The sequence below is a fragment of the Arachis hypogaea genome, chromosome 1, assembly GCF_003086295.3.
Source record: "Arachis hypogaea cultivar Tifrunner chromosome 1, arahy.Tifrunner.gnm2.J5K5, whole genome shotgun sequence".
NCBI lineage: Eukaryota > Viridiplantae > Streptophyta > Magnoliopsida > Fabales > Fabaceae > Arachis > Arachis hypogaea.
This window is the reverse complement of record NC_092036.1, coordinates 86,917,548-86,943,647: the sequence shown is the minus strand read 5'-3', so window position 1 is coordinate 86,943,647 and position 26,100 is coordinate 86,917,548. Positions and strand designations below refer to the sequence as shown.

The 26,100-nt window shown below is 31.8% G+C and overlaps 2 protein-coding genes and 1 long non-coding RNA gene across 45 annotated transcripts; 2 read left to right on the top strand and 1 right to left on the bottom strand.

Moving 5' to 3' along the window:
* Nucleotides 1–5,970: 5,970 nt before the first annotated feature.
* Nucleotides 5,971–12,357, bottom strand: LOC112743630 (uncharacterized). Its single transcript, XM_029289948.2, has 5 exons — nt 12,296–12,357; nt 11,258–11,313; nt 7,319–8,678; nt 6,371–7,168; nt 5,971–6,286 (listed from the first exon to the last, which is right to left on the bottom strand). The coding sequence occupies exons 1-5, from the start codon at nt 12,355–12,357 to the stop codon at nt 5,971–5,973; spliced, it is 2,592 nt and encodes an 863-aa protein (XP_029145781.2).
* On the top strand, nt 10,207–18,300 carry LOC112743570 (uncharacterized). Of its 43 annotated transcripts, none has more exons than XR_011863774.1 (12): nt 10,244–10,784; nt 11,913–12,040; nt 13,353–13,426; nt 13,894–13,961; nt 14,386–14,431; nt 15,769–15,833; nt 16,033–16,405; nt 16,517–16,752; nt 17,035–17,250; nt 17,372–17,465; nt 17,557–17,657; nt 17,753–18,300. It is a non-coding gene; the product is annotated as an uncharacterized lncRNA (long non-coding RNA). The 43 variants fall into 43 exon arrangements; XR_011863743.1 differs by having other exon boundaries at nt 15,769–15,850; XR_011863778.1 differs by having other exon boundaries at nt 15,769–15,863.
* Nucleotides 18,301–20,396: 2,096 nt separating this feature from the next.
* On the top strand, nt 20,397–26,029 carry LOC112695582 (aldehyde dehydrogenase family 2 member B4, mitochondrial). The gene is made up of 11 exons (XM_025747980.2): nt 20,397–20,886; nt 21,090–21,227; nt 21,566–21,708; nt 21,807–21,960; nt 22,060–22,289; nt 24,143–24,232; nt 24,323–24,496; nt 24,572–24,709; nt 24,803–24,940; nt 25,022–25,083; nt 25,566–26,029. Exons 1-11 carry the CDS (start codon nt 20,805–20,807, stop codon nt 25,837–25,839), a joined length of 1,623 nt encoding a protein of 540 aa, XP_025603765.1. The 5' UTR covers nt 20,397–20,804; the 3' UTR covers nt 25,840–26,029.
* Nucleotides 26,030–26,100: the final 71 nt, after the last annotated feature.

Here is a 26,100-nt window from a genome sequence, read left to right as displayed (position 1 = left end):
CTATGCAATTAGCTTTTGGCCAGCAACCAAATGTTTCCCATTTAAGAATATTCGAATGTGTGATATATGTTCCCATTGCACCACCTTCTCGCACCAAAATGGGACACCAAAGAAAATTATGGATATATGTTGGATATGATTCTCCCTCTATAGTAAGGTATCTTGATATACAAACTGGGGATGTATTTAAAGCCCGATTTGCCGATTGTCATTTTGATTAATCAAAATTTTCAATATTAGGGGGAGAGAATAAGCTTCCTAAAAAGGAACTTAATTGGAATGCATCATCCTTGATGCATTTGGATCCTCAATCAGGGCAATGTGAACTAGAAGTTCAAAAGATTATACATTTGCAAAGAATAGCAAATTAATTGCCTGATACATTTTTCGATACAAAGAGGATAACCGAATCTTATATACCAGTGGAAAATGCCTCAATTCAAATTGATGTCCTAGTCAGACAAATTGCCATTGAAACAAATTCACGCTAGAAGCGTGGCAGGCCTGTCGGTTCCAAAGACAAAAATTCTCGAAAAAGAAAAGAGGTAAATATTATTCCTGTTGAAAAAGATATAGTAAAGACACCTGCAGTTGTTCAAAATTTTGATATAATTTTAACGCCAAAAGATGTTCAAGTACTTGAAAGTTGTAAAAATGACAAGATCTTGATAAATTATATCTTTACAGGAGAAAAATGGGACCGAAATAAGACAATTTTTAATAAAATATTTTCATATAATGTGACATTAAATATTATGCATGAAAGTAAAGATCTTGAGCCAAGAATAGTCGAAGAATGTTGACAAAAAAATGATTAGCCAAAATAGGAAGAAGCCATGAAGGCTGAGTTAGACTCACTAGCAAAATGTGAAGTCTTTGGACATGTAGTGCGTACACCAGAAAGATGTAAAACCTGTTGGATACCGATGGGTATTTGTGAGAAAACAAAATGAAAAAAATGAAGTCGTACACTACAAAACTCGACTTGTAGCACAAGGTTTTTCACAGAGGCTCGATATAGATTATGAAGAAATGTATTCCCCTGTATTGGATGCAATAACATTGCGTTATTTGGTCAGTTTATCTGCATATCATAAATTACATATGCATTTAATGGATGTGGTAACAGCCTACTTATACGGCTCATTAGATCGTGATATATATATATATATATATATATATATATATATATATATATATATATATATATATATATAAGTCCCTAAAGGATTAAAGATATCTAAACCATCCAATGAATATTCACAAGGATTATACTCAATCAAATTGCAAAGATCTTTATATGGTCTAAAGCAATCTAGACGAATGTGGTATAATCGTCTTATTGAGTATCTGGCCAAAAATGGATTCAAGAATGATGATATATGCCCGTGTGTTTTCATAAAGAAATCTGCATCTGGATTCATTATAATTGTTGTGTATGTTGATTATTTAAATATCATTGGAACTCCTGAAGAGATTCCAAGAATTATAAAAACTCTAAAGAAGAGTTTGAGATGAAAGATCTTGGAAAGACTAAATTTTGTCTCGGCCTGCAGATTGAGCATACAAAAAATGGAATCTTTATTCATCAAACAACATATACAGAAAAGATCTTAAAGAGATTTTATATGAATAAGTCACATCCATTAAGTACCCAATGATTGTAAGACCTTTGGATGTGAAAAAGGATCAAGTTCGTTCTAAAGAAGAGAATGAAGATATTCTTGGTCCTGAAGTACCATATCTTAGTGCTATTGGAGCGCTAATGTATCTTGCTAATAATACACGACCTGACATATCATTCGCGGTGAATTTATTAGCAAGGTATAGTTCCTCTCCAACCAGAAGACATTGGAATGGAATCAAACAAATATTTCGATATCTTCATGGAACGGTTGATATGGGATTGTTTTATCCCTATGGATCCAAGTCACAACTAGTTAGCTATGCAGATGCAGGATACCTGTCTAATCCACACAAAGAGAGATCTCAAATAGGATACATGTTCACAAATGGTGGTACAGCTATATCATGGAGGTCCATGAAACAGACGATAGCAGCAACTTCCTCTAATCATGCTAAAATACTCGAGTTCATGAAGCAAGTCGCGAGTGTTTTTGGTTTGGGAGTTTGATCCAATATATTCTGTCATCATGTAGACTGATTGATCATAAGATAGCTCCAACTGTCCTGTTTGAAGATAATACAGCATGCATTGCTCAACTTAAAGGTGGATACATTAAAGGTGATAGAACAAAGCATATTTCTCACAAATTATTCTTCACTCATGATCTTCAAAATTAAGGGACAATTGATGTCCAACAGATCCGCTCAAGTGACAATTTGGCAGATTTATCAAAAAATCACTCCCAATATCCCCCTTTGAAAGATAGGTACATGAGATTGGGATGCGCCAATTTCGAGACATCAAATGATGTTGACAAGAGGGGGAGACTATACTCCTTTTTCCTTGGTCGGGTTTATTTTTCCATTGGGTTTTTCTTGACAAGGGTTTTTTAATGAGGTAGTCACTGTCACAAAAGATATTGTACTCTTTTTCCTTCACTAAGATCTTTTCCCATTGGATTTTTCTTTAGTAAAGTTTTAACGAGGCAATACTCCTAAATGGTCATCCAAGGGGGAGTGTTGTGATAAGAATGGGATGTGAATGCACATTTCCTATAAGTGGCTTATATTCTCAAGAGAGAATGAAATTAATAACGTTGAAAATCTAATATTCTGTGCGTATATAAATAGAGGTTAAATTTCAGTGAATAACACACATAGCAATAACAAAAACAATTTTCTCTCTCTTTATACTTTAAGAACACCTTCTTTCTTTTATATATTTTACTACATATATATTAGTAATATATATATATATATATATATATATGTAAATTATTTTTATTATATTGATATAGTAATTATGATAAATATTACTATTAGAGTTATCTAATTATATTTTTTTATTTTATATTTATTTTACAATACGCATAAGACTTTTTAATAATAATAATAATAATAATAATAATAATTGAAGATGTGGTTAGTGCTAGAACTTTGTCCGAAACAAAACTCACATCCAGGAGTGTCCCACCTTTTTACGAAGTGGGCCAACAAAATGAAATGAAATTTATTATCACTTCTCCCCTAAAAGAATTTGTCATCATGCCTATTTTTATATTTTTACCCATTATTTTAACCATCATTTTTAACATATAGATATTTAATGTCTATACAAAAATTTGATTCCAAATATATATTTTTAAATTTGTAATATAAATAATAATTTTTATGTTTTACTATTTTTGTTTTTTATATTCATACAATCAAATCACTACAACAAATCCGGCAGATAGCGGCGAAAATTTTGCGGCAGTTTTGCCAAACCGCGCAAAAAAACATAGGGCGGCGCATATAACGGCGGTTAGGTGATAGGGCTACTAACAGGCCGACATTTAGCGGTGGTTTTTTGCAAACCGCCGCTATATTGCTGTCAGGTTTGAATTTAGCGGCGGTTTTTTTCATACCGCCGCTATATGGCAGTCAGGTTTGCATTTCGTGGCGTCTTTTCGAAAACCGCCGCGGTATGGCCGCCGGTGACTTCCTGTTAGGTATTTTGCGGCGATTTTGTTCTAAACCGCCGCAAAATGCGTATTACCATGTATTTCATTAGATCTCTTTAGTAATAACTATTTAGGTATAATCTAGTTAAGTAACGACTACTATCTGAAGCTACATATGTTTAAATCATTGTTACTTAAACTCGTAACACTTTTTCTACATTCATTTTACGTTAAAAAAATTCACAAGTTACTTGTAAACTATATATGTAAACTCATGTGAACAAATTTACCAATAAGATTTACTTGATTACGCTATTAGCATTTAAAAATTAAGTAGGGAATCATGGATATGAAAGAAGAAAATAAAATCAAACTCTGATATTTATGAAGTTAAAATAAAGTTCAAGAGAACATAAATCAAAGTTACTCATCTTTGAAGTTATGCCTTACTAAACCTAAATCAAGAATAAACATGTACAACTGCAACCCAACTCATTAAACTAACGAAATCATCGTAACTGTTATAATAAAAGATCAAACTTTCTCTCCAACGTCGTATTGACCTGGCAAAAAAAACTCTGTTATGAATCTATGGGCTTCACGTTTTAGAGGATCTGATATTTCATCTCCATACCATGGCAATTTATTTAGATCAAAGCACCTTTTCTTAACATGTATATCATCTTGTTTATCTTGTTGGTCTTCTAAAGTCTTATCCTCTTCATCCGGAACCTTATTCAGATCAAACTGTATGGATCTATCGATTGCGACAGAGGATACATCATCTAAATTGTCTTTTGAATTAGACTCTTCTCCATCTGGACTGTCAGGAACTCTCCAGAATATTCAGGTAAGACTGAAAATATCAATATGCACATAATAGAATGAGTATACATAAAAGAAATTGAGAACTTTGGAGTCATTAAATACTGACTTAGAAAAACACCAAACTACAAGATGCTAAGACAATTTTATTACTAAACGCAAATTTTCGACAATTACCATCACCCTTGTTAGTAGTTTGTGAAATTTTCTTAAACATAAGCTTTGTAGCAATTGTTGTGCTTGCAGAGGATGACGAAAAGTCCTCATTTTTCATCGATCATGTTCCACTGTCATGTTATGTTCAGTATTGTTTTCAAAACGTAACACTAGTGAAATTATATTACGTAATACATAGCAAGATTATAAAAAATGCAATCCTAAGAAAAACTACAATTGTAGAAGGAATAAAGATTTAATGTAAACTAACATTTCCATATTAAAATCGATGAAAGAACCAAAAAGTCGGCTTTTACTCATGAGGATTCACAATAACATAAATATTTAACTGCAAAAAAAAAACTACACAAGTGTAAAGTAACCAAAGAAAATAACGTACAACGCTGAGTTTATTTAACTTAGTTAATGACAAAAAGATCATTTTAAATCACATTAAAATGCTTCATACAAAGCATTACGCAACATCATCGAAATTCTCTGAGGCATTTTCTATGAGGTCTTCTATATCTTCCTCCATTGTCAACAGTAAATCTCCAATGTCACCTTCCGCTGACATGTTCAACCCTGGCTGTGGAGAAAAACTAACTTCAGCTTCTTCATTCTCTTCTCCCATGTCATACAAATCCCTTGGTTTCACATGAACCACAACACTCCATTCTTTACCTACTTCATCATCCACATAGTATACAAGTTGAGCTTTTGATGCCAATATGTACGGTTCATCTTTTTTACGATTACCAGTGTGTATTGGACGAGAGAAATTAACGCTGGTAAGCCCCAAATGGTCTTGTTTGATGCCTCTACTGGTAGTGGTACCAGCCCAAACACATTTGAACAATACCACTATGAAGGAACAGCTGTAATTCAATTCAATTATGTCTACAATTTTTCCGTAATACGGAACACCACCAACAGCCAATCTATTATCACGCATGCTTGCATAACTTCTCGTATTAGATGATACATATACTCCACTATTTTGTGTTTTTATCCCGTTTTCCTTTGTGACAGTTTGAAACTTGTACCCGTTAACATTATAAGCCCCAAAACGTCTGGCATAAATCATGGGACCGCATGCAAGCAACTTCAGCTCTTTCGATTGAATAGTACTTTCCAGAAGAACCTAGAACCACATAACATTCATACTTTATATTAAAGTTGGTTTTAATATAGTACTAATTCCAGGCTAAAAAAATATTGGTCAGGTTAGTATTCTGTCAACCTGAGCATTGAACCACCGAGGAAATTCTGCATGGACGACACTATCAATCTTAGCTGGGGACCTTGTTTGATGACACATGCTTCGCTTTGTCTTTTCCCTAAATGTACTTTATTGTAGAGAAGAAAATTAGTCCAACTAGAAACTGGGGTAAAAGAGTTACATTGGTGTTTTAGAATCTTACTCAAGGAACGGAACCACGACATCGCAGTTGACTAGCACATGACGATGAGCTTGATGTTTTTCCATTGGAGTGAGTTCGAAATGCGAAAATGCCCCTAATGCCTTGCCAATAGCTGGGAAGATACTCTCCCTTGAATTGTGAGGAATGTCAACAGGCTCATCGTCAACTTGCCCTGGTCGGTTGATTCTAGTCTCAATATTATCTAAATACCTAGAACAGAAAGTCAGGATTTCCTCAGATAAATAGCCTTCTGCAATTGAGCCTTCTGGTTGTGCTCTATTACGAACATATTGCTTCAGACGTCCTAAATACCTTTTATATAAATACAATAAAATGCTCAGTATATACACAATTAATTGATTTGAATGTACTAAAGGGGTTTATCAGTAAGCTAACCTTTCTATTGGATACATCCACCTATAATGTACGAGTCCACCAAGAGTAACCTCATCAACGAGATGCATGGTGAGGTGAACCATGACGGTGAAGAGGGATGGAGGAAAAATCATTTCCATCTGACACAAGGTTTGCACAACATGATTCTGAAGCTCAGCAAGCTGCATAGAATTTATGGCTTTCCCACAAAGTTCTCGGAAAAAAGACGACCAATTTGCAATCACATTGGACACCGGACTCGGAAGTGAGAACTTCACCAAAATTGAGAGTAATTGTTCCATCAGAATATGATAGTCATGACTTTTCAACCCATATAACTTGCGCTGTTGCAAATCAACACAACGAGCAACGTTACTAGAGTAACCATCTGGAAATATCACATTCTGCAAAGTCTTCAGGAAAATATCCCTCTGTGAATTCGACATCGCAAATATTGCAGAAGGATATTTACCACCTTCCTCTGACCATAATTCAAGCCTTATACCCATGCATTGTAAATCTTTGCGAGCTTTAATATTGTCCTTTGATTTGCTACAATCGTTTAAGATAGTGAAGACCACATTGTCACACACGTTTTTCTCTATATGCATCACATCGAGGTTATGACGCAACATCTGATCCTCCCAGTACGGGAGGTCAAAGAAAACACTCTTCTTCTTCCAATGTGAATCATCTTCATCCGTATCCTGGCCATTGCGTCTTTTTTTAGATGTCACACTTGAACTCTTCCCAAATGAAACGTGCACATTAGACTGCTGCCTCAATACATCTGTTCCAGATAACTTCTTTGGCGGATCTCTACATTTGACCTACCCGTCAAATCTATTCCAGTCTAGTCTGTATTTAGGTCCCTGATTTAAAAAGCGTCGATGGCCCATGAAACACCATTTTTGACTATCTTTCAGCCGATGTGGCTTAGCATCCAAGTTACACGTAGGACAGGCTAACCCACTGTGCGTATTCCAGCCGGATAGGTTTCCCAATCCTGGAAAGTCGTTGATAGTCCACATTAGTGCCGCACACATCTTGAAAGTGTTTCCCTCTTTGGCATTATAGGTTTCAACGCCATCCCATAATTGCTTCAACTCATCAATCAAAGGCTGCAAATAAACATCTATGTCGTTACCTGGCATTTTCGGCCCAGGAATAAGCGTGGATAGAATGAAAGATGTCTGCTTCATGCAAATCCAGGGTGGTAGATTATACGGAATAAGAATCACAGGCCAGATGGAGTACTTTGTGCTCATATTCCCAAAGGGATTAAATCCATCGCTCGCCAAGGCTAGGCAAACATTTCGTGGATCCGCCGAAAAATTATTATACTTTACATCAAACTTTTTCCATGCTTCAGCGTCCCTTGGATGTCTAAGGAAACCATCGTTATTAGACGCCTGTTTATGCCATAACCTATCACTCGATGTCTTGCTGCACATAAATAACCACTGCAGTCGTGGTATGAGGGGAAAGTAACGAAGGGTCTTGGCTGTTATAAGTTTTCCATTTCTCTTCACTGGTATGTTGAGCCTAAGAATAAAGCCCTTTTTGGTCTTCTGCTTCCATCTTGAACACCCACATTTCTTGCACCTAGTCAGGTTCGCATCATCACCTCGGTATAGCATACAATCATTTGGACAAGCATCTATCTTGGCGTATTCAATACCCAGCTTTCTTATTGTCTTCCTGGCTTCATACACTGTCTTTGGAAGTTTTGCTTGTTCGAATGCGTCCCGTAGTAAGTCAAGAATCATTGTCATTGTCTTGTCACTCACACCACACATACACTTGATATGATAAATTTTCACTAAAAACGATAATTTGGAGTACTTTGAGCATCCGGGATATAACTCCTGTTCTCCATCTGACAGTAGATCGTTAAAATCTCGCGCCGCGTGACTTGGACCTTCATACAGGCTCGGTAACACGCCTTCATCATCTTTTGCATGTTCGATTGTTGTGATGTCCTCACTCCCATGTTGGATCGTGAAATTGAATGCCTCGTTGACCATTTGGTGCATTTGATTCACTTGGGATATCAGATTGTCATCTACTCGTCCCAATCCAGGCCTCTCTTCAACCGGCTTCTCACCATGACGCACCCAAATAGTATATCCAGGCGGAAATGGTCGTAACAATAGATGGTCGTATGCATCCTCTCTTGTTTGCATAAGTTGAAACCCGCATTTAGGACATGGACACTTTATCATGCCATCGGAGGATGCATTCGCAAACGCAAAGTCTAAAAAATGGTTCAGTCCTTGCCTATATTTCACACTACTCCGTGATTTTGAAATCCAGGTTTTATCAGTATCTAGTGAAGTATCAGAATATATCGAAACAATTAATAGTGACGTAAGAAAACATGAGAAAACAAAAAAAACCGATGCCAGTATAAGTAATGTGCAAATAAAAAACATTGTGAAAAATGATAATTACATTTTGTACCAAAATTTAACATAATAGTTATAGTTATCATTGTTTAGTAATGGGAATAAGATGAAAAAGTACTATAATTTTTCAAATATTTTATTAATATACTTTATGATATTTTTATTATTTTTTGTTCATGTGAATTCTTTTTGTTCTATCTTTTATTACATTGTAGTTATGTTGCCTATGAATTTTTTTATTTATTTTATTCACATGAATTTAATTTAGTTTTTATTGTTTTTTTTGTTTATTTGATATATGCTGTCAATTTTATGAAATTTTTATTATTTTATATCTGTATGAAATTTTTTTCTATTTTTTGATTACTCTATCTTTGTTTTATATTACTTTATTTATTTTTTAATTTGACTTTGTAAAATTTGTAATTGTAATTATTATATACTACGTTTATTATAAAAAAATTTGTATAATATAAACTATCATCCTATAAAAAAGGAAAAAATAAATAAAAAATTAATTATAAGTAACAATAGAGCCATAAATAATGAAAATTTATAGTCCAAAATAATTCTAACTTAACGAGTATGGGTAATACTAGAAAAATTTTCAAATATTTTTTTGTTTAACATTATAAAATTTCTAGTACACTCTTTCATAGTTTTTTTAATATATTTATTTATTTATATAATAAATATTTTTTATATTATTTTTGTGAGGTTCTGTTTTTGCATGTATATAAAAAAATATTTTAATTGATGTCTCTTTTAATAATTTTTCATCTAAAAGTAATTTTGATTTGTATAAACTAAACAACATTTATTTTACTATATTCAATGTTGATCCCAAATATTGCCAAACATAAATCATGTTAACCCAATTTTACTTTTCTATCGAAATCAATTTTGTGAAACTAATATTATGCAAACTCACATTTGTAAACTGAAATCCAAACACACACTAAGTAATAATTGTAATAAATTATAATTAATATAATATTTATTATTACATTAATAAGGACCTTAATAGTTATAATATATATAATAAAAAATATATTGTAAATTATGATAAGAATAATATTATATTCAGTGATAAATATAATATTATAAATATTTATACCGATATTAATATATAAATATCTATAGCTATCATAAATTACGGCTGTTATACGCAATTATGCTTTTAATATATGTATACGTATTATAAGTATAATAATAGCTATTTATAGTATAAGAAATACCAGCAATTTATAATTATTACTTATTTAAGGGCATGTTTTGATTTTTATTAATTTTATATGTATCATTAATTTTTATACGTATCATTAATTTTGATTTTTATTGATTTTATTAATTTTATACGTATCATTAATTTTTATACGCAATTACGGCATGTTTTTATTTTTATACGTATTATTAATTTTGGTCCAACACGGTAATGTTTTGATTTTTATTAATTAAAAAAAATAAACACTAAACCTAAAGAACTACCCGCAAGCCCCACACACTTTTCCGGCCCCAACTCATGTTCCCTGTATTCTGAAAATTGATTTAAGAAAGAAACAAAATCTAGCCGCCACCGCCCCATCTTAACCCCTTCCGCAGTCATCGCCCAGCGCAGCCACCGCACCCCCCACCGCTTTGTAGCCCCCACACTCCCGAGCTCGCTTTGTCGCTGTGAGTCGCACCACTACGCTGCTCCTCGTCGTGGGTCATTGCCAGGTCGCTGTTCCTCGCCGTGGGTCGTCACCGCCTCTCGGATCCTTGCCGTGGGTCATCGCCGCTTCTCTCCTCCTCGTCGTTTCTCCTACTCCCCTTATCCTAGCGCCGTTTCTGCTTCTTTGCTCCGTACCGTGTCCCACCGTCATTGATTCTCCGTCGTGGCTTCTCTTTTTCGCGTGGCGTCTTGCAGTCGAACCGGTTACCTTTTGTCGCGGCTCAAGTCTCTAGTCTCTGCTTCAACCATCGCAGGTCTCAGAGCTCAAGTTTCAATTCTCTTCTTCTCTGCTTCAAGCCTTCAACCCTCTCAGGTCTCAAGTCTTAGTATATTTCCCTGACTCTATCCCTATGAAATTTCAAATTTATTCTAAACATGCATATGATGTATTATTGATGATTCTACTGAATTTTGAGATGTTAATGTTTTCAATTTTTATTTCAATTCAGTCTGTTCATATTGAGTTAATTCTACTGATATTGAATAATTTCTACTAACATTGAATTTTTTATATTGACATTTTGCTTTATTTGTTCTCTTAATTTATTTTGATAATATTATTTGAGCTGCTAGGTTAAGGTATTGATCATGAATTGTATTAAACTTTGTGAATATTGTTAATCTTTATATGCTATTGTGAGCAGATTTTGTTAGTGATATAATTTTTTTGGTTAAAGATCTATTTTTTGAAGGGGAGTTTGTTTTGATTTAGACTGAGTTTAGGAAAAGTATAAAAAAGGTTTCAAATAGAAAATACATGAGACGCAGAAAAACAATGTTACTTACCTGGTTGAAGATCCATATAATTGGCTTTTACTGTGCAAATTAAGGACTTCAGCAAACTGAAAAACAAAAACCGAGTTTCATCGTGAGAAAGGAAAACGATTTAATGTGAAACAGTTCAAAGTAGCATATATAAAAATATTTACAGAGAAACCCAAATAGAGGAGAACCAGATAGGTGAATTTGGCTTCAGAAATTATTTGTGCTGAAATTGAGTAAACTGATTGTATTGCTTATCAATGAAATTTATTTAATTGAATAAGCACGTTTATAACATTTGAAAATCACAGATTTTTGAAACAGATTATTTCAACAAACTTTTAAAATTATATCAATATTCTCTATTTTTATGTTATCATAACCGTTTAAATCCATTTAGATTATGCAGGTGGTTCATTTTACTTTTTTAACGATACAATAGTTAACTTGTTTAAGTTAATATGGTAACTTAATAACAGATTTGGTACAACAATAAAGGAACAGGTACATTGCATAATAGAAATTTAAAAGTGATTTGAAAATAATCTAACAAACTATTTGAATTGATTAACGTTAAATCTAATTGTCAAATGTTGTTGTGATCTTATCCTATTTATCCTCATTTTCTGTTTTATCCATACACCCCAAAATGTCTATATATCTGAAACTCTCCTATCAGTTGCACTTCATTCTAAGCAGGTGAGAGACCTCTCCATTTCAAACCAGTTACGTAAGTTCAGTTTCCTTTCTGTTCAAGAGTTTTTTCCGTTATTGAACATTCCATAAGATTGTCTTTCCACAATTAAGGTACGTTGTTTTTCTTCTTATATTTATAAGTTTTAGGAGCGCATCTGTACAATCAATATTGTAATCAGTACTAATATAACAAAATAATTTATATGCTTTGTTCATCTATTTATATAGGTCAACACTACTGTATACATAGATAAAAACTTTTCTTTAAAAGTTGTCCTTTGTTAATTAACAATAAGGTAAAATTAGAAAGCAACTGCTTAATTAATGTTTAATCGGCTATATATGTTTAAATTATATGTTGTATACCTTATCATCCCCTGTTGGAAGATGACTACATACAATGATCTGATTTTTGCAGCAAAAGACATATCAGTGAAAAATAAACCTCAAGAGTAAGCATGCTTCCAATACCAACTTAGGTGACACACATTTCCACGTAACAAAAACTAACAATAGTTCAACATTAGTAAAACTAGTGAGAATAAAATTTTCCGTGCTCATTCTCCAAGCCTGGATGAATTTGAAACCACATTAGTTCAACTGATGAAAGGGATCGGATCCTTCGTAATAAACCACTATAATGCTCTGTAGTTTGTAATTTTAATTTTTTGGTGGATAGAAGTGCTCTATTGATGTGAAAGCTCTTTAAATTTAGTCTCATATATATGACTTCCAAGTAATGGAATCGAATTTGATAAAGGTTCTATTCATTGTCCGGAATATCTACCCACAAGTAACATTTCATAGAACATCAGATTACAAGTTTTGAACTTTATGCTGAGCTAGATAAACACTAATCACAAGGTTCCATTTTCCACCCCTCTCAAACAAACTTTCTGGCACCGCTTTTTATATTCATAAAATTGAATCTAGTATTCTTCCATTTCAAACCAACAGAACAAACCCAATCATAATTGCAACGTAGATATAAGAGCTTAGCAATTTGAGGGAGTAATTTCAATTTCCAATTGGGTGAACTACAGATCTAGAATTCAAAGATTATCCAAAAACGAATAACAAGATGAACATTTGGAGTTAGAATTTTATAAGTATGAATAGATCCATTTAGGTGTTTTAATCAAATTTAGAACACCAATTTTAATTAAACTCATTCTGTGTATCTATATCAGCGTGCAGTTAAGTGTTAATTTGACACTTAACTTTATACCTCAGTACCATTAAAGAAGTGTGTGTTTGTTGCGCTTTACTGTTACGAAACTTGCAAATAAAGTCACTCAAGGTAATTAAACTCCTATATATAGCAGAGGAACACTGAGCTTAATTAAAGTGTCAAGATAATTATTTTGTTGACATTAACAAATATGCTACACAATATCTGATGATAGCTTATTTTGTCAAACAGTCCACAACACTACGACTTTCGGCAGAGCAGAAAAGTACATAATATAAAAGCCTATTGCTAGCTACTACTTTCAGGTTGATTTTTCTCTCTTTAACTCTTCAAGTTTAATTAGGTGAGTTACTTTATCTTAATAAAATGTAGAGGTTAAGTTCCTTCTTCCGGTCTTACTTATGGATAATGGTAGTGCATCTCTTTTATCATTTCTGTAGTAGGTTTTAAGCACCAATGCGTTATGGATATATAAATAGTAGTATTTTAAAATTCTACTAATTGTATCTAACTAGAATTTTCTTTTCAGTTCATTGTATACCCGAGTTATTGCATAAACAATACTAATCCGGTTCCTTTATCCGATTATCTGTCACAATACAAGTGCTTTTCTCTCATGATCTTAAGAAGACTTAATATCCTACCATGCTTTGATATGGTCATTGGATTAGGTTTTTGTAGATTGACATTAATGTGAATGGGTGATTATTTTTATTCTAAATACTATAACTGACAGTGTTTTGATATTTGTCTAATGACCTGTTGAATGCAGTAACTAGAAGGGGAAAATAGTCGTGTGAATAAGGCTTTCAGAATTAATCAGCAGTGTTTTGATCCCAGGCAAGTACAGAGTATGTTGTTGTGTTAAGCTGAAGTCACATAAGAATTTTATTATTTCCCCATCTTGTATATCATAGACCTCAACATTTTCAGTTGTTAAGGTTCTCATAAGACATGAGACAATACTATTTAAATATTAGTTTAGTATCTTTTCTTTTTCTCAAATTAGTTTTACTGTTTACTTTTGTTCGAAGTTTATATGATTACTGATTCTGCTGATTTAAAATTATATATTTGCTTGTTTGTATCATTTGTATTTGTTCCTTTCAATCTTTTATTTCTTCTTGAATTTTGTGCATCTCGAATGGATAATTTGATGTTGCAGTGTATAAAAGATAGAAGTTGACTCATGAAAGAAGAAATTTCTTTTGTATTTTTTATTTTATTCGTTCTCTTCTTAGAATGTTTCCCTCTGTTCGTCAAGGTCTTTCTTCTGCCAGTTCCCAACCTTCTTGCTGTTGCCGACAAAGGTATGCATCCTCTTTGCATCATTGACTCTGTTGATTTGGTTTTGCTTTTGGCTTTGATTTGGGATTGGCTGTTGCTTTTTTTTAATTTATTTTTTAGTTTTTTTGTATTTTTCATGACTTGCATCATATCAATTCTTATCATCTAATAATTTGCTTTCGTTTTTGCATGATACTATGTATTCTTTATAAGCTAATGATATTATTAATTAATTGACTAAATTACGTATATGAATAATATATACATAGAATTTAATTAACCTTATGGACCTACCAATGGAGTTGTGTGATTTTTACCCAGAACCGGACTTTGACAAATTAGTGATGACACCTATAACGAGAATGTTCCATTTTGAATAAAATAATAAATTTTGACCACTAATTTTGTTGGTGAGAAAGAGATCAAATTAGGACAATGAAAATCAATTCCACCATTTCGATTCTTAAAGTACTAAGAATTCATTTCATTATTGGGTAAGGCTTAGCTTATTTCTATAAAATATACTTTACTATATATATATATATATATATATATATATATATATATATATATATATATATATTTAATTTGAAGTGGCATTTTTCATGGTGTTTGAAACAGTCTATTATTAGCTTTACGATGTTGGAAGCTAAGTATATTAAAATTTTTCATTTCATGAAAAGATTAACATACATATGATTATACTATGGCGACGTGCATTTGCTTGATATTGATATTTTTCTCCATCAATTAAAACATTGGTATAAATAATATAGCACTAGCTGACAGAATTCATAACAGAAAGAAGTTGAAGAAGAAATTGAGCATCAGATTTCATTTACACTATCACAAGTATTGATAGAGCTTAAAATTTCTAGAAAATCTATTCAAGGTTTAACCTTTTACTTATTTATTTATTTATTATCTCTGTTAAACTATTATGTTTTAATTTATTTTCATCTTAATTATTCTTCTTAAATTATTATGCATGCTTATTTTCATCTTTATTATTTTCGTCTCTACGTCGTACCTTCAATGGTTCGTATTCTTGCCTTATTTTGTTCATGTCTTCATTTTTTTATACTTTTAATGATGACACATTCAAATTTATTGAGAAACCAGGTATTTAATAATTAATTAGTAAGACTTCAGCTAACATTAAAACTAATTAAGGTCTCTTATTTTAAACTAATTTAATTAGACTTAGTTGATTATGTTGTTAATCTATTTATAAAAAATAATTCTATTATTTTATCAGTTTATGATGTATCATGTAATGTGCCTTATAGTGCTTTAAGCATTTTTTTATGCTATGAATATCATTTGTCTAATAATATTGTTTTCTATACATGTTTGTAAGGATGCCTAGGAAACCAAGGTACAACATTATACGGGAACCCCCAAAAGATGCTAGAACTAATGCCGGTACTGAAGAGGCAACAGTTAGTGTTTATGGTTAACACTTCTTAACGTAACCTTACGCAAAAATTATATGTCCTTCAATTGTATCATTGAACCGCATTAATTTTTCTCCCAGCAAAATAATTAGTTTATGAAATAAAATAATTCTCAATAGTAATTTGTTCTCTAAAATATAATTCTTAAAGGTTTCACATTATTTAAGGTTGGGTCTACGACTAGAGGAGCTCAGACATCACGGGAGCAACCACGTGATAGGACTCCTCCGATTTCATCCACAGCTAACAGAGCTCCGGCAACCCCTATGAATAAACCATTTCGTGCACCTTGCATCGATCATAGTAATGCATAGTCGAGTACTGCAAATGACCCTCAAACTCCAACGGACAACATAGAGACTCGGCATCGCGCGGATGTGGCTGATCGTGAATTGGAGGATGAGGATTATGACCCAGAGGCGGATGAAGTTCCGTCGTTTGATTGCCACATCGACGACTTGTTTGCTGTCCAAGAAGTCGAAGGTCAGCATAACAATAAGAAAGCCAAAGATACAGATTTCTGGGAAGTTATTGTCATCGGTAAATTTTTTTCCTTCTATTTTCGTAAACAGTTATCTTTATAGCCCGTTACTTCTATTTTTCTTTTGTGCAATGACTAGATAGTAATTTTGTTTCCCATACGCTTCTTAGAGGACGGCGTGAGAAAAGTTTCTAAGCTGAGCGTGAAGGAGGCTATAGCCCTCCCTTCCAATACAAAGATAGAACTGCCATTTAACAGTCAGCTGCAACCGATTGGTCAGGCGGCAGGATTATTGAGTGGTTTCATAGGGAGTTTGGGTGCGGATTATTCCCAGTTTCCCATAGACTTAGACAGTTGGAAGCTGGTGAGCAAAGCAAAGAGGGAACATGCGTATGACATGCTTAAGGTACAGCTTTAAGCTTCTACAATTTAATCAATTTTAGTAGTCGGATTTTTTTAAGGTCTTTTGCATGGGTAAGTTATATGGTTGGTAAAATTTTCATATTGTGGTTTTCACATCATCATTTAAGCACTTCTCATTTATACGTAATTGCGACTGCTTGTACTGGATTTGAGGGTCATACTTTAACAATATAAATTAGCCTGAAATGGTTGTGCCATTTCTTCAAATTATCGGTCTTATACTTGTTCGTTGTTCTTCGTTAATGACAATGTAAACTGATTGCAGCGGGTCTTTCACTATGAGGACGATGCCGGAGGAAAAATAAAGTGCGATATGTTGAAGAAGATAGGAAAGAACTGGAAGGATACAAGGAACCACTTGTTTCATATGTGTTACAAACAAATTCGGACTTATGAGGAAAATCTCAAGCATCACCCTGCAGGAATAGACAAAAATGATTGGAAAAAGTTCGTTGACTGTCGCCTAAAAGAAGAAACACAGGTAAGCCTTGGTATATTTGATTATTTCCACTAAAAAAATATGTGTATACATATTATGTCCCTTTACATTTTATATTCAACATAACATTCTGATTTACATCTCTTTTGTTATTTGTTCATAGAAAAAGTGTAAACAGAACGCTTTAAATTGGAGCAAGCAACTTTACATACATACTGGGGGCTCCAAAATATTGGCAAGAAAAAAAAGACGAAGTGGTAATAAGTCATTATTTGCATTAAAATTTTGATTAAGCCTCTTAAAAATGTTGTTGTTGTTTGCTAAATTGTGTCAATATCAACGATATAGGAGAGAGAGCAAGGAAGGCCCGTTGGTAAAGTAGAGTTGTTTATCATGACTCATAAGAAAAAAATGGCTCATCTATCCATCCCGATGCGTGTGTTGTTAGTGTAAGTCATGTTTGACAATTTTCGCAATATATAGCTTACTATATATATCGTGCTACTGTTAACTTCTTCCTTTCGAATGTGTTGTATATTTGTAGGAAGCAATTGCGAATGTTGAGAGGCAGGATGGATCCTCTAAGCACCTTTCACAAAATGACTCGCTATCACAAGTTCTCGGAAAGGAGCATCCAGGACGAGTTCGTGCTCTAGGTGCTGGACCATGTCCCACCCAAGTCTTTGGTAACCCGGCTGGACAACCGTTGGGTTCTGCAGAGTCAAATGCAGAGGATAAGAGGATGATTGTAGAATTGACGGCTAAGCTAGAAGAAGAGCGGGCGAAAAGACAGTCAATACATAAAGTCTTGGGATATGTAGTCCAATAGTTAGGAGGCAATTTGCCAATTGAGATTGCTGCAGAGATGGCTTCTTTGGGCGGTACACTGGACTCTTCATGCGCAGGGCCATCTTCATCTGGCAATCAGGACCCGCAACAAAAATCTTGAATTTCAATTAATGGTCTTAGATACTGTTACATTAAAGTTGGTTTATTATGTTATGCTTACTTTATTCAACTTAAGCATTCTTATTTTATTTTGGTTGATGTTATGACAATTTCGTTATATATGTTATGTTTGCATTTGTTTAATTTGGTTTGTTACGTTAATTGAGTTGTTTTACTTGGTTGCAATTTTTTTAAATTAATTAAAAAGTCAAAAAAAATTAAAGTTTAATAAACATAATTTCTCAAAATAGGCAAAAAAATAGATAAGATAAAATTTAATGGATAATTTTTGTTTGGCGGCGATTTTGGAACCGCCACAAAATTATAACATGTTTCCTCTTGTTCGACATTTTGCAGCGGTTACGGGGTCATAGCAATTTTTTTTTCAACATATTGCGGCGGTTACTAACTGCCACAAAATCCAAATTGCATTTTGCGGCGGTTATTCCAGCGGTTACTTTAAACCGCCGCTATCCGTTTTGCCGTGTCCTATCTCCCAGCATTTAAGAAAACCGTCACGAAATGTTTTGCGGCGGTTGAAAACCGCCGCTAAGCAGCCCCAATAACCGCCGCTAAATGGCGCTTTTGTTGTAGTGAATATTAAGTTATTAACTATGTATATTCATATAAATATATAAATTATTATTATAAATACTAAATATAAATTTTATTTTAATAAATACATTTAAAATTTTTAATGTATGAATTAAAATAAAAAATTTAAATTCATACTTATTTATTATGTATGTATTCGATTTACTGTCTATTGTGCATAATAAATCGAATTAACCTTATTTAATTTATATATAAATGCCTAAAAATTAAATTTGTCTAATTCAATTTATATAAATTTGTTTAGGATATGTATGTAACCAATTTTTATTCAGGACATCTGTATAATTTTGACTTTTAATTAATTTATTAATATAAATTATTTTTATTTTTAAATCTAATATATATTTCTGTTAGTTTTATTTTCTCATAAATTTATTCTTCTTTTAAACTTTTGATGATTCATTAATTACTTTATATTTATTATGCTCTTCAAATTTTTTATAAAAAATAAAAAATCTAAATCATCAAATTACAAAATATTAACAAAAATTATTTTTCCTTTTTAATTCCTGAATGTAATTTAACTTTAATTACGATAGCATATTTTATACAAACAAAATAAAGCATATTAGATAATAATATTTTAATTTCTAAATATAATTTAATTCATTATTAACAGGAAAAATTAAATTATAATATTCTAATATTTAATTATATGAATATAAAAAATGTAAGCTTCATTTAATTTTTTTGGCCCACTTCGTAAAAAAAAATGGGACACTCTTGCATGTGAGTTTTGTTTTAGACAAAGTCCTACTACTTGCTAGTTACATCTTCAATTATTATTATTATTATTATTATTATTATTATTATTATTATTATTATTATCCTTAAAAAGTCTTTTGCGAAAATTGCTTGGATCAAGTATACATATTTTTAGTCTAGACCACTTGAAAAAAAATAAGAGCTCAACTTCCACAAAAAAAACCCAACTCAATTGTTAGCATAACTAAGAATAAATTAATCATGCTAATTATGTCACTCCATAACATAAATATACTGCATCAGTTCGGACAAGTTCTTGCCACTACTGATTTGATTGAGTTTTTGTGTCTGTTTCTCGTAGCAGCAATAACATGCGTCCCTTTTTCAATACAACCAATTCATTTCAGTACCTACTAAAAAAAAAGAAACTTCATTACAATAGTATTTTCCATAAAATTAAACTAATTAAATATTATGAGTATTATTAAAACTTTTTGAAAAGTTGGTGTTTGAAAAAAAATATAGCATCCCCTATCCTAAATTAATTAAGGAAAAGTATAAGTAACTAACAATTCTTTTGAATAATGTGTGAACAATGTGAATTAATAAGGTTAAAAGAGTAAATTTAATTAATAGCATTAAATGAAGGTGTAATATATTTTTAGAGGAGTGCTAGAGGACCAACAGAAATTGTGATATATAACCATCAATTAGCCATCATAAGTGTGTTTAACGGTGGGAGATTATATTCAATGGTGCATGATTACTTATTTTACTTTTAATGGTTAAGTGCCGACCAAATTTTAACAAAATTGCTGGCCCTCTAGACTTTCTCATATTTTTATTTGATTGGTGATTGTTGATGTTATTTAAGATAGTCATTGTTTACTTAGTATTTCTCCATTAATTAAATACGTATTCCATTCAACCCGAAAACATTTACATTACACTTGAAGCAACCCATGGATGCTAATAATGTTCTAACTACTTTGTGAGTGGTTGTTTCATCTACTATGGTGTGTTAATCGTTCTTTTCCACGTTAATAGGAATTATCACTCATAAGAATGGCATTTTATTTCAAACCACACAAAGTGGGCAAAGTGCACAAAACGACAGTTACTCCATTGCTTTCCTTTTGTTATCGGTAATAGCGACCTACCGATTCATATCGTGCCACCATTTGTACCTTAGTTTTCAATCTGTTTCATTTATTTATTATCATCGTCATCTTCTTCTTTTGAGAACTAGAAACAAGAAACAAGAAGCAGAGTAAGCAAGCAAAAACAACAACAAAATCATTTGTCTTTGAGAGATAATTGCTTTGCCCATGGCAGCTCGTAGACTTTCATGGCTTCTCTCACGCTCCCTTTCTGCTGCTTCTGGAGCTGACTCCTTTCTTCACTCACTCGGTACTGTTACCAAGTTAATTCAGTTATAATTAGAAACTTTAACTGCAGGGAGTTTTGTTACTTTAAATAAGTGGTTCTAGATTCATATAAGAGCATCTGTTCTAGATTCAGTTATTATATATCATTATTATTCCGCTTAATTTGTATTGTAAGGTGTTTATGCGAAAAGCAGCGGTTACTGTTTTGTTCGTATTTTCCAACAGGAAGAAACTCTGGCGGAGGGTGCAGAAAATTGAAGAGGTTTAGCACAGCTGCAGCGGTTGATGAAGTGATTATTCCACAAGTTCAAATCAATTACACTCAGCATCTCATAGATGGCAAGTTTGTGGATTCTGCATCAGGTCTCTCACTCTATCTATCTACTTTAATTTCTTTACTTAGCTTTCCACATTTAACACAATTTTATTTTATTTATGTTAAATATGTAAACATTCACATATTTCTAAATTTTTAACTAATAATTTGAATTTTTTGAAATAAGAAGTGATAAAGGCTAATAAGTTTTGTGATTTGTAATCATCAATTAATGATAATTAGTATTTTTAATGATATAAAATTTCAACTGGAATTACTTTTTTTTTTGTTAATTAAGTATGGGCAGATTTTGATAAAAATGCTGGCAAACTTTCTCATAAGTAATTTTGCGACCATTTTATTTTGTTTGTTTTGGTATTATCAGGGAAGACTTTTCCAACCTATGACCCGCGCACAGGGGAAGTTATAGCTCAAGTAGCTGAAGGAGACGCTGAAGATATCAACCGCGCCGTCGCCGCTGCGCGAAAGGCCTTTGATGAAGGACCCTGGCCTAAAATGACTGCTTATGTAAACCATTTCTTCCTTCCTTGTTCTTATTATAGCAAGAAAGAAAAATTATTTTTCTCAGTTGATATATTGATTACTACACCGTTTAATTTGTTCAGGAAAGGTGTCGGATATTGCTGCGGTTTGCTGATTTGGTGGAGAAGCATAGTAAAGAGCTTGCAGCTCTAGAGACATGGAACAATGGAAAGCCTTATGAGCAATCTTTCAACGACGAATTGCCATTGTTTGTGCGTTTGTTCCACTACTATGCTGGTATTAGATCAGTAACTTATATTACTTAACAATAATGTGTACTAATTTTGTGGTAAGAACATTAAGTATGAGAAAGAAGAATGAATTGTTGTTGGGCAGGTTGGGCTGATAAAATTCACGGGATGACCGTACCGGCTGATGGAAAATATCACGTGCAAACATTGCATGAACCAATTGGGGTTGCAGGACAAATCATACCTTGGAATTTTCCTCTAATTATGTTTGCTTGGAAAGTTGGTCCAGCTCTGGCTTGTGGTAACACTGTCATTTTGAAGACTGCTGAGCAAACACCCCTCACCGCTCTTTATGTGGCTAAACTCTTTCATGAGGTCAAATTCACACAACTAACCAAATACACATTTATTTGAACCTCTGTTTGGGAAACTCTACAGTTCACTAAAAATATAGGAAGAATATAGAAAATATATGTCAGAATATAAAAAGTTTAATTATTTTGTAAATATTTGTAGTTTTACGAAATTTTTAATTAAGTCTTTATACTTTTTTTTAATTGAGTTCCTGCACTAAATTTTTTTAAATTAGGTTCCTCTTAGCAGTAATTGGCTTAACTTTATAGAGACCTAACAAAAAAAATTGGTGTAAGGACTCAATTAAAAAAAAAGTATAGAGATCTAATTAAAAATTTCGTGAAACTATAAGGACCAATAGAGTAATTAAACAATATAAAAAGTAGAAAATAGATATTGTGATTCTTATTTTAAAAATGCTATTTATTTTTTACAAATTTATCTCAACATACAATATAAAAAAATTGTATGTGAAGTGGTATTATCAAAAATGAAAATGGAGTTATAATATTTTTAAAATATATATTAAAAATATATAAAATAATACATGTAATATATACAAATACATGATTAATTTGGTAGTTTATTTTTTGTAGGTATATATATATTAAAAATATATGAAACAAGATACGTGTAAATATATATAAGAGTAAAGCTAGCTGTTAGGAAACCAATACTACAGTAATTAATTTGGCCAATATTAAAGTAGATTCAGTACAAAGCTTACTAACAATTATTTTTGTTGAGTTTAGATTTTGGATTTTTTTAATTAAATTTTGAATGTTCTTATATTTAAAATTTTTAAATATTTTTAAATGTTAAATATGGACTATCATATTAATTGTGTAATTTTAGTTTTCAAAAAACTTTTTATATAAAAATATATAATTAATTTAATGGTTAAATTTTTTTACCCTGAAATAAACTTTTTAAGTCGTAAAACACTATGTTAACTAACATATTCATTCTTAATAAATGTCTGCAGATAAATGATACAATCATAACATAGAAACAACAAAATAATATGAGTGATGTCTTTATCTATATCTTAATTGTCTCCAACTTTTTGCATGTGTAGAATATTTGCAACTTATATTTTGAAATAAAAAAATATTTTTATCTATATATTTGTTCTAATCTGTCTTTGACCCCGACAGATTTCCCATTGTCATATGGTATATATATATATATATATATATATATATATATATATATATATATATATATATATATATATATATATATATAGAGAGAGAGAGAGAGAGAGAGAGAGAAGAGGATAAATTATATATTTTTTAAATTTTTTTTAAAATTTTAAAATTATCTCTAAATTTTATTTTATTTTAATTTTGTCTTTAAAATTTTTTATTTACATCAAATATATTTTTAACGGTTAAATTTTTAGAAAATTTAGGACCAATTTAACAATAATGCATAATAATTATGTTTGATTTACATGTGTTAAAGATTATTATTATGAAATTGTTACTAAATTGATTCTAAATTCTTTTAAAAATTAGCCACAAAAAATATATTTGATGTGTAAATAGAAAATTTTTAGGATAAAAATAAAATAAAACTTAAAAAATATTTTTAAAATTTTTAATAAATTTCAAAAACAAAAATTATACTTTATCAATTATACTTTAATAATATTATTTTCTCTTATTTATATAAATAGCAGTAGTTGCTGTCAGTTTGGTACATTATTGTACTTAACATACAAATATATTTGAATAAATTTTTTATAAATTAATTTTGTAATAAACCTAAACAATAAAAGATATATTTATAGTCATCAAAACAAAAGATGTATATATATTTTAAAAAAGAGAGAGTCTATGGTTTACCCTGAATTTTCCTTCCTTTGGCAGGCTGGTCTTCCACCAGGTGTTCTGAATATAGTTTCTGGATTTGGCCCAACTGCTGGTGCAGCTCTTGCAAGTCACATGGACGTTGACAAGGTTGAAGATTTGTTTGTTTTAACATTTCTAATACGCCAGCCATAAATCATACACAATAATGTTAAAGCACGCATTTATTACTTGTTGCAGCTAGCATTTACTGGATCAACAGACACTGGAAAAATTGTGCTTGAATTGGCTGCAAGAAGCAATCTGAAGCCTGTGACATTGGAGCTGGGAGGCAAATCACCTTTTATTGTGTGTCATGATGCTGATGTTGACCACGCTGTTGAACAAGCACACTTTGCTCTCTTCTTTAATCAGGTACGTATAAATATATAGGTGAAGTCTAATATGTCTATGTTTATGGTGTCTATGTAATATAATCTTGATCTGTAGGGACAATGTTGCTGTGCTGGGTCTCGAACCTTTGTACATGAGCGTATCTATGATGAGTTCTTGGAGAAGTCAAAGAAACGTGCTTTGAGACGCGTTGTTGGTGATCCATTCAAGAAGGGTGTTGAACAAGGCCCTCAGGTGCTGCATGCTCTCTGTTTTAATCCATTCACTCTGTTTTTAGAATAGCTGACTCTGATGCATGTAATTAACTGAGTGAAATTCAAATCTCAGATTGACACAGAACAATTTGAGAAAGTGCTTAGGTACATAAGATCTGGAATTGAAAGCAATGCTACCCTTGAATGTGGGGGTCAGCGATTGGGCTCAAAAGGCTTCTTCATCGAGCCAACTGTTTTCTCCAATGTTAAGGTATTCTTTTGTTTTGTTCTGTTTTGTATTGGCACCAGTGGCTTGTACATTAAGACTCAACCTAAATATGCTAATCATTAGGACGATATGCTGATAGCCAAAGACGAAATATTCGGGCCGGTTCAGTCCATCTTGAAATTCAAGTAAGTGCAATATGTAATAAAAAAATATTTTATAAATATAAAAAATTAACTATTACATCGGTTATCATATCTTTTTTATATATTTATATATATTTTACCCAATTTTTTTAATAAAAATAATCTATCGTTAGAATAATCAAACATTTTCATAATCAAATTTTTCATAAACATTAAATATCTATCTCTATTCACTTGCTAATCAAATTTTTTTATAAACACCAGGAAAAAGTCAATTACAAATAGATTTTAAAAACATATTTTTTTATTAAAATTATCGACAAATTTCGTTGGTCGGTAAAAATAAAAAAATTTTGTCAAAAAATCTATTTGTAATAAGATATTTTCGAAATATATATTTTTACATGGTAGTTGATTGGTGGCTGATTCTTTGTAAGTATATAATATGGTTGTAAATAAATAAAGAACAAGTTGTGGAATAATGAAAGTGTATGTGGTTGATGTGATTAAAAAAACATGAGTAGGGACATTGAAGAAGTAATAAAGAGAGCAAATGCAACACGATATGGACTAGCAGCAGGAGTGTTCACAAAGAACGTACACACAGCAAACACATTGATGAGGGCACTGAGAGTTGGAACGGTTTGGATCAACTGTTTCGATGTATTCGACGCTGCCATTCCCTTTGGAGGCTACAAGATGAGTGGCATTGGGAGGGAGAAAGGAATCTACAGTCTCAACAACTACCTTCAGATCAAAGCTGTTGTTGAACCACTCAAGAATCCTGCTTGGATTTAACCCTCTTCTGTTTCAACTATGCCAGGCGTATATTAAAATTAGTTACTAAAATTAACTACTAGTATAAAATACATGTTGGAATACAAAATATATATTAGAATGAATTAAACAACACATGTATTTATATATAAATACATAGTAATTGATTTTAGTAGTTGATTTTAATATACAAATAGTTTTTCTGTTTTAATATATGCTTTCACATTTTCTTTTCTGCATTTTCAACACTTCTATAATAAATAGTACACAAATACTTTATGT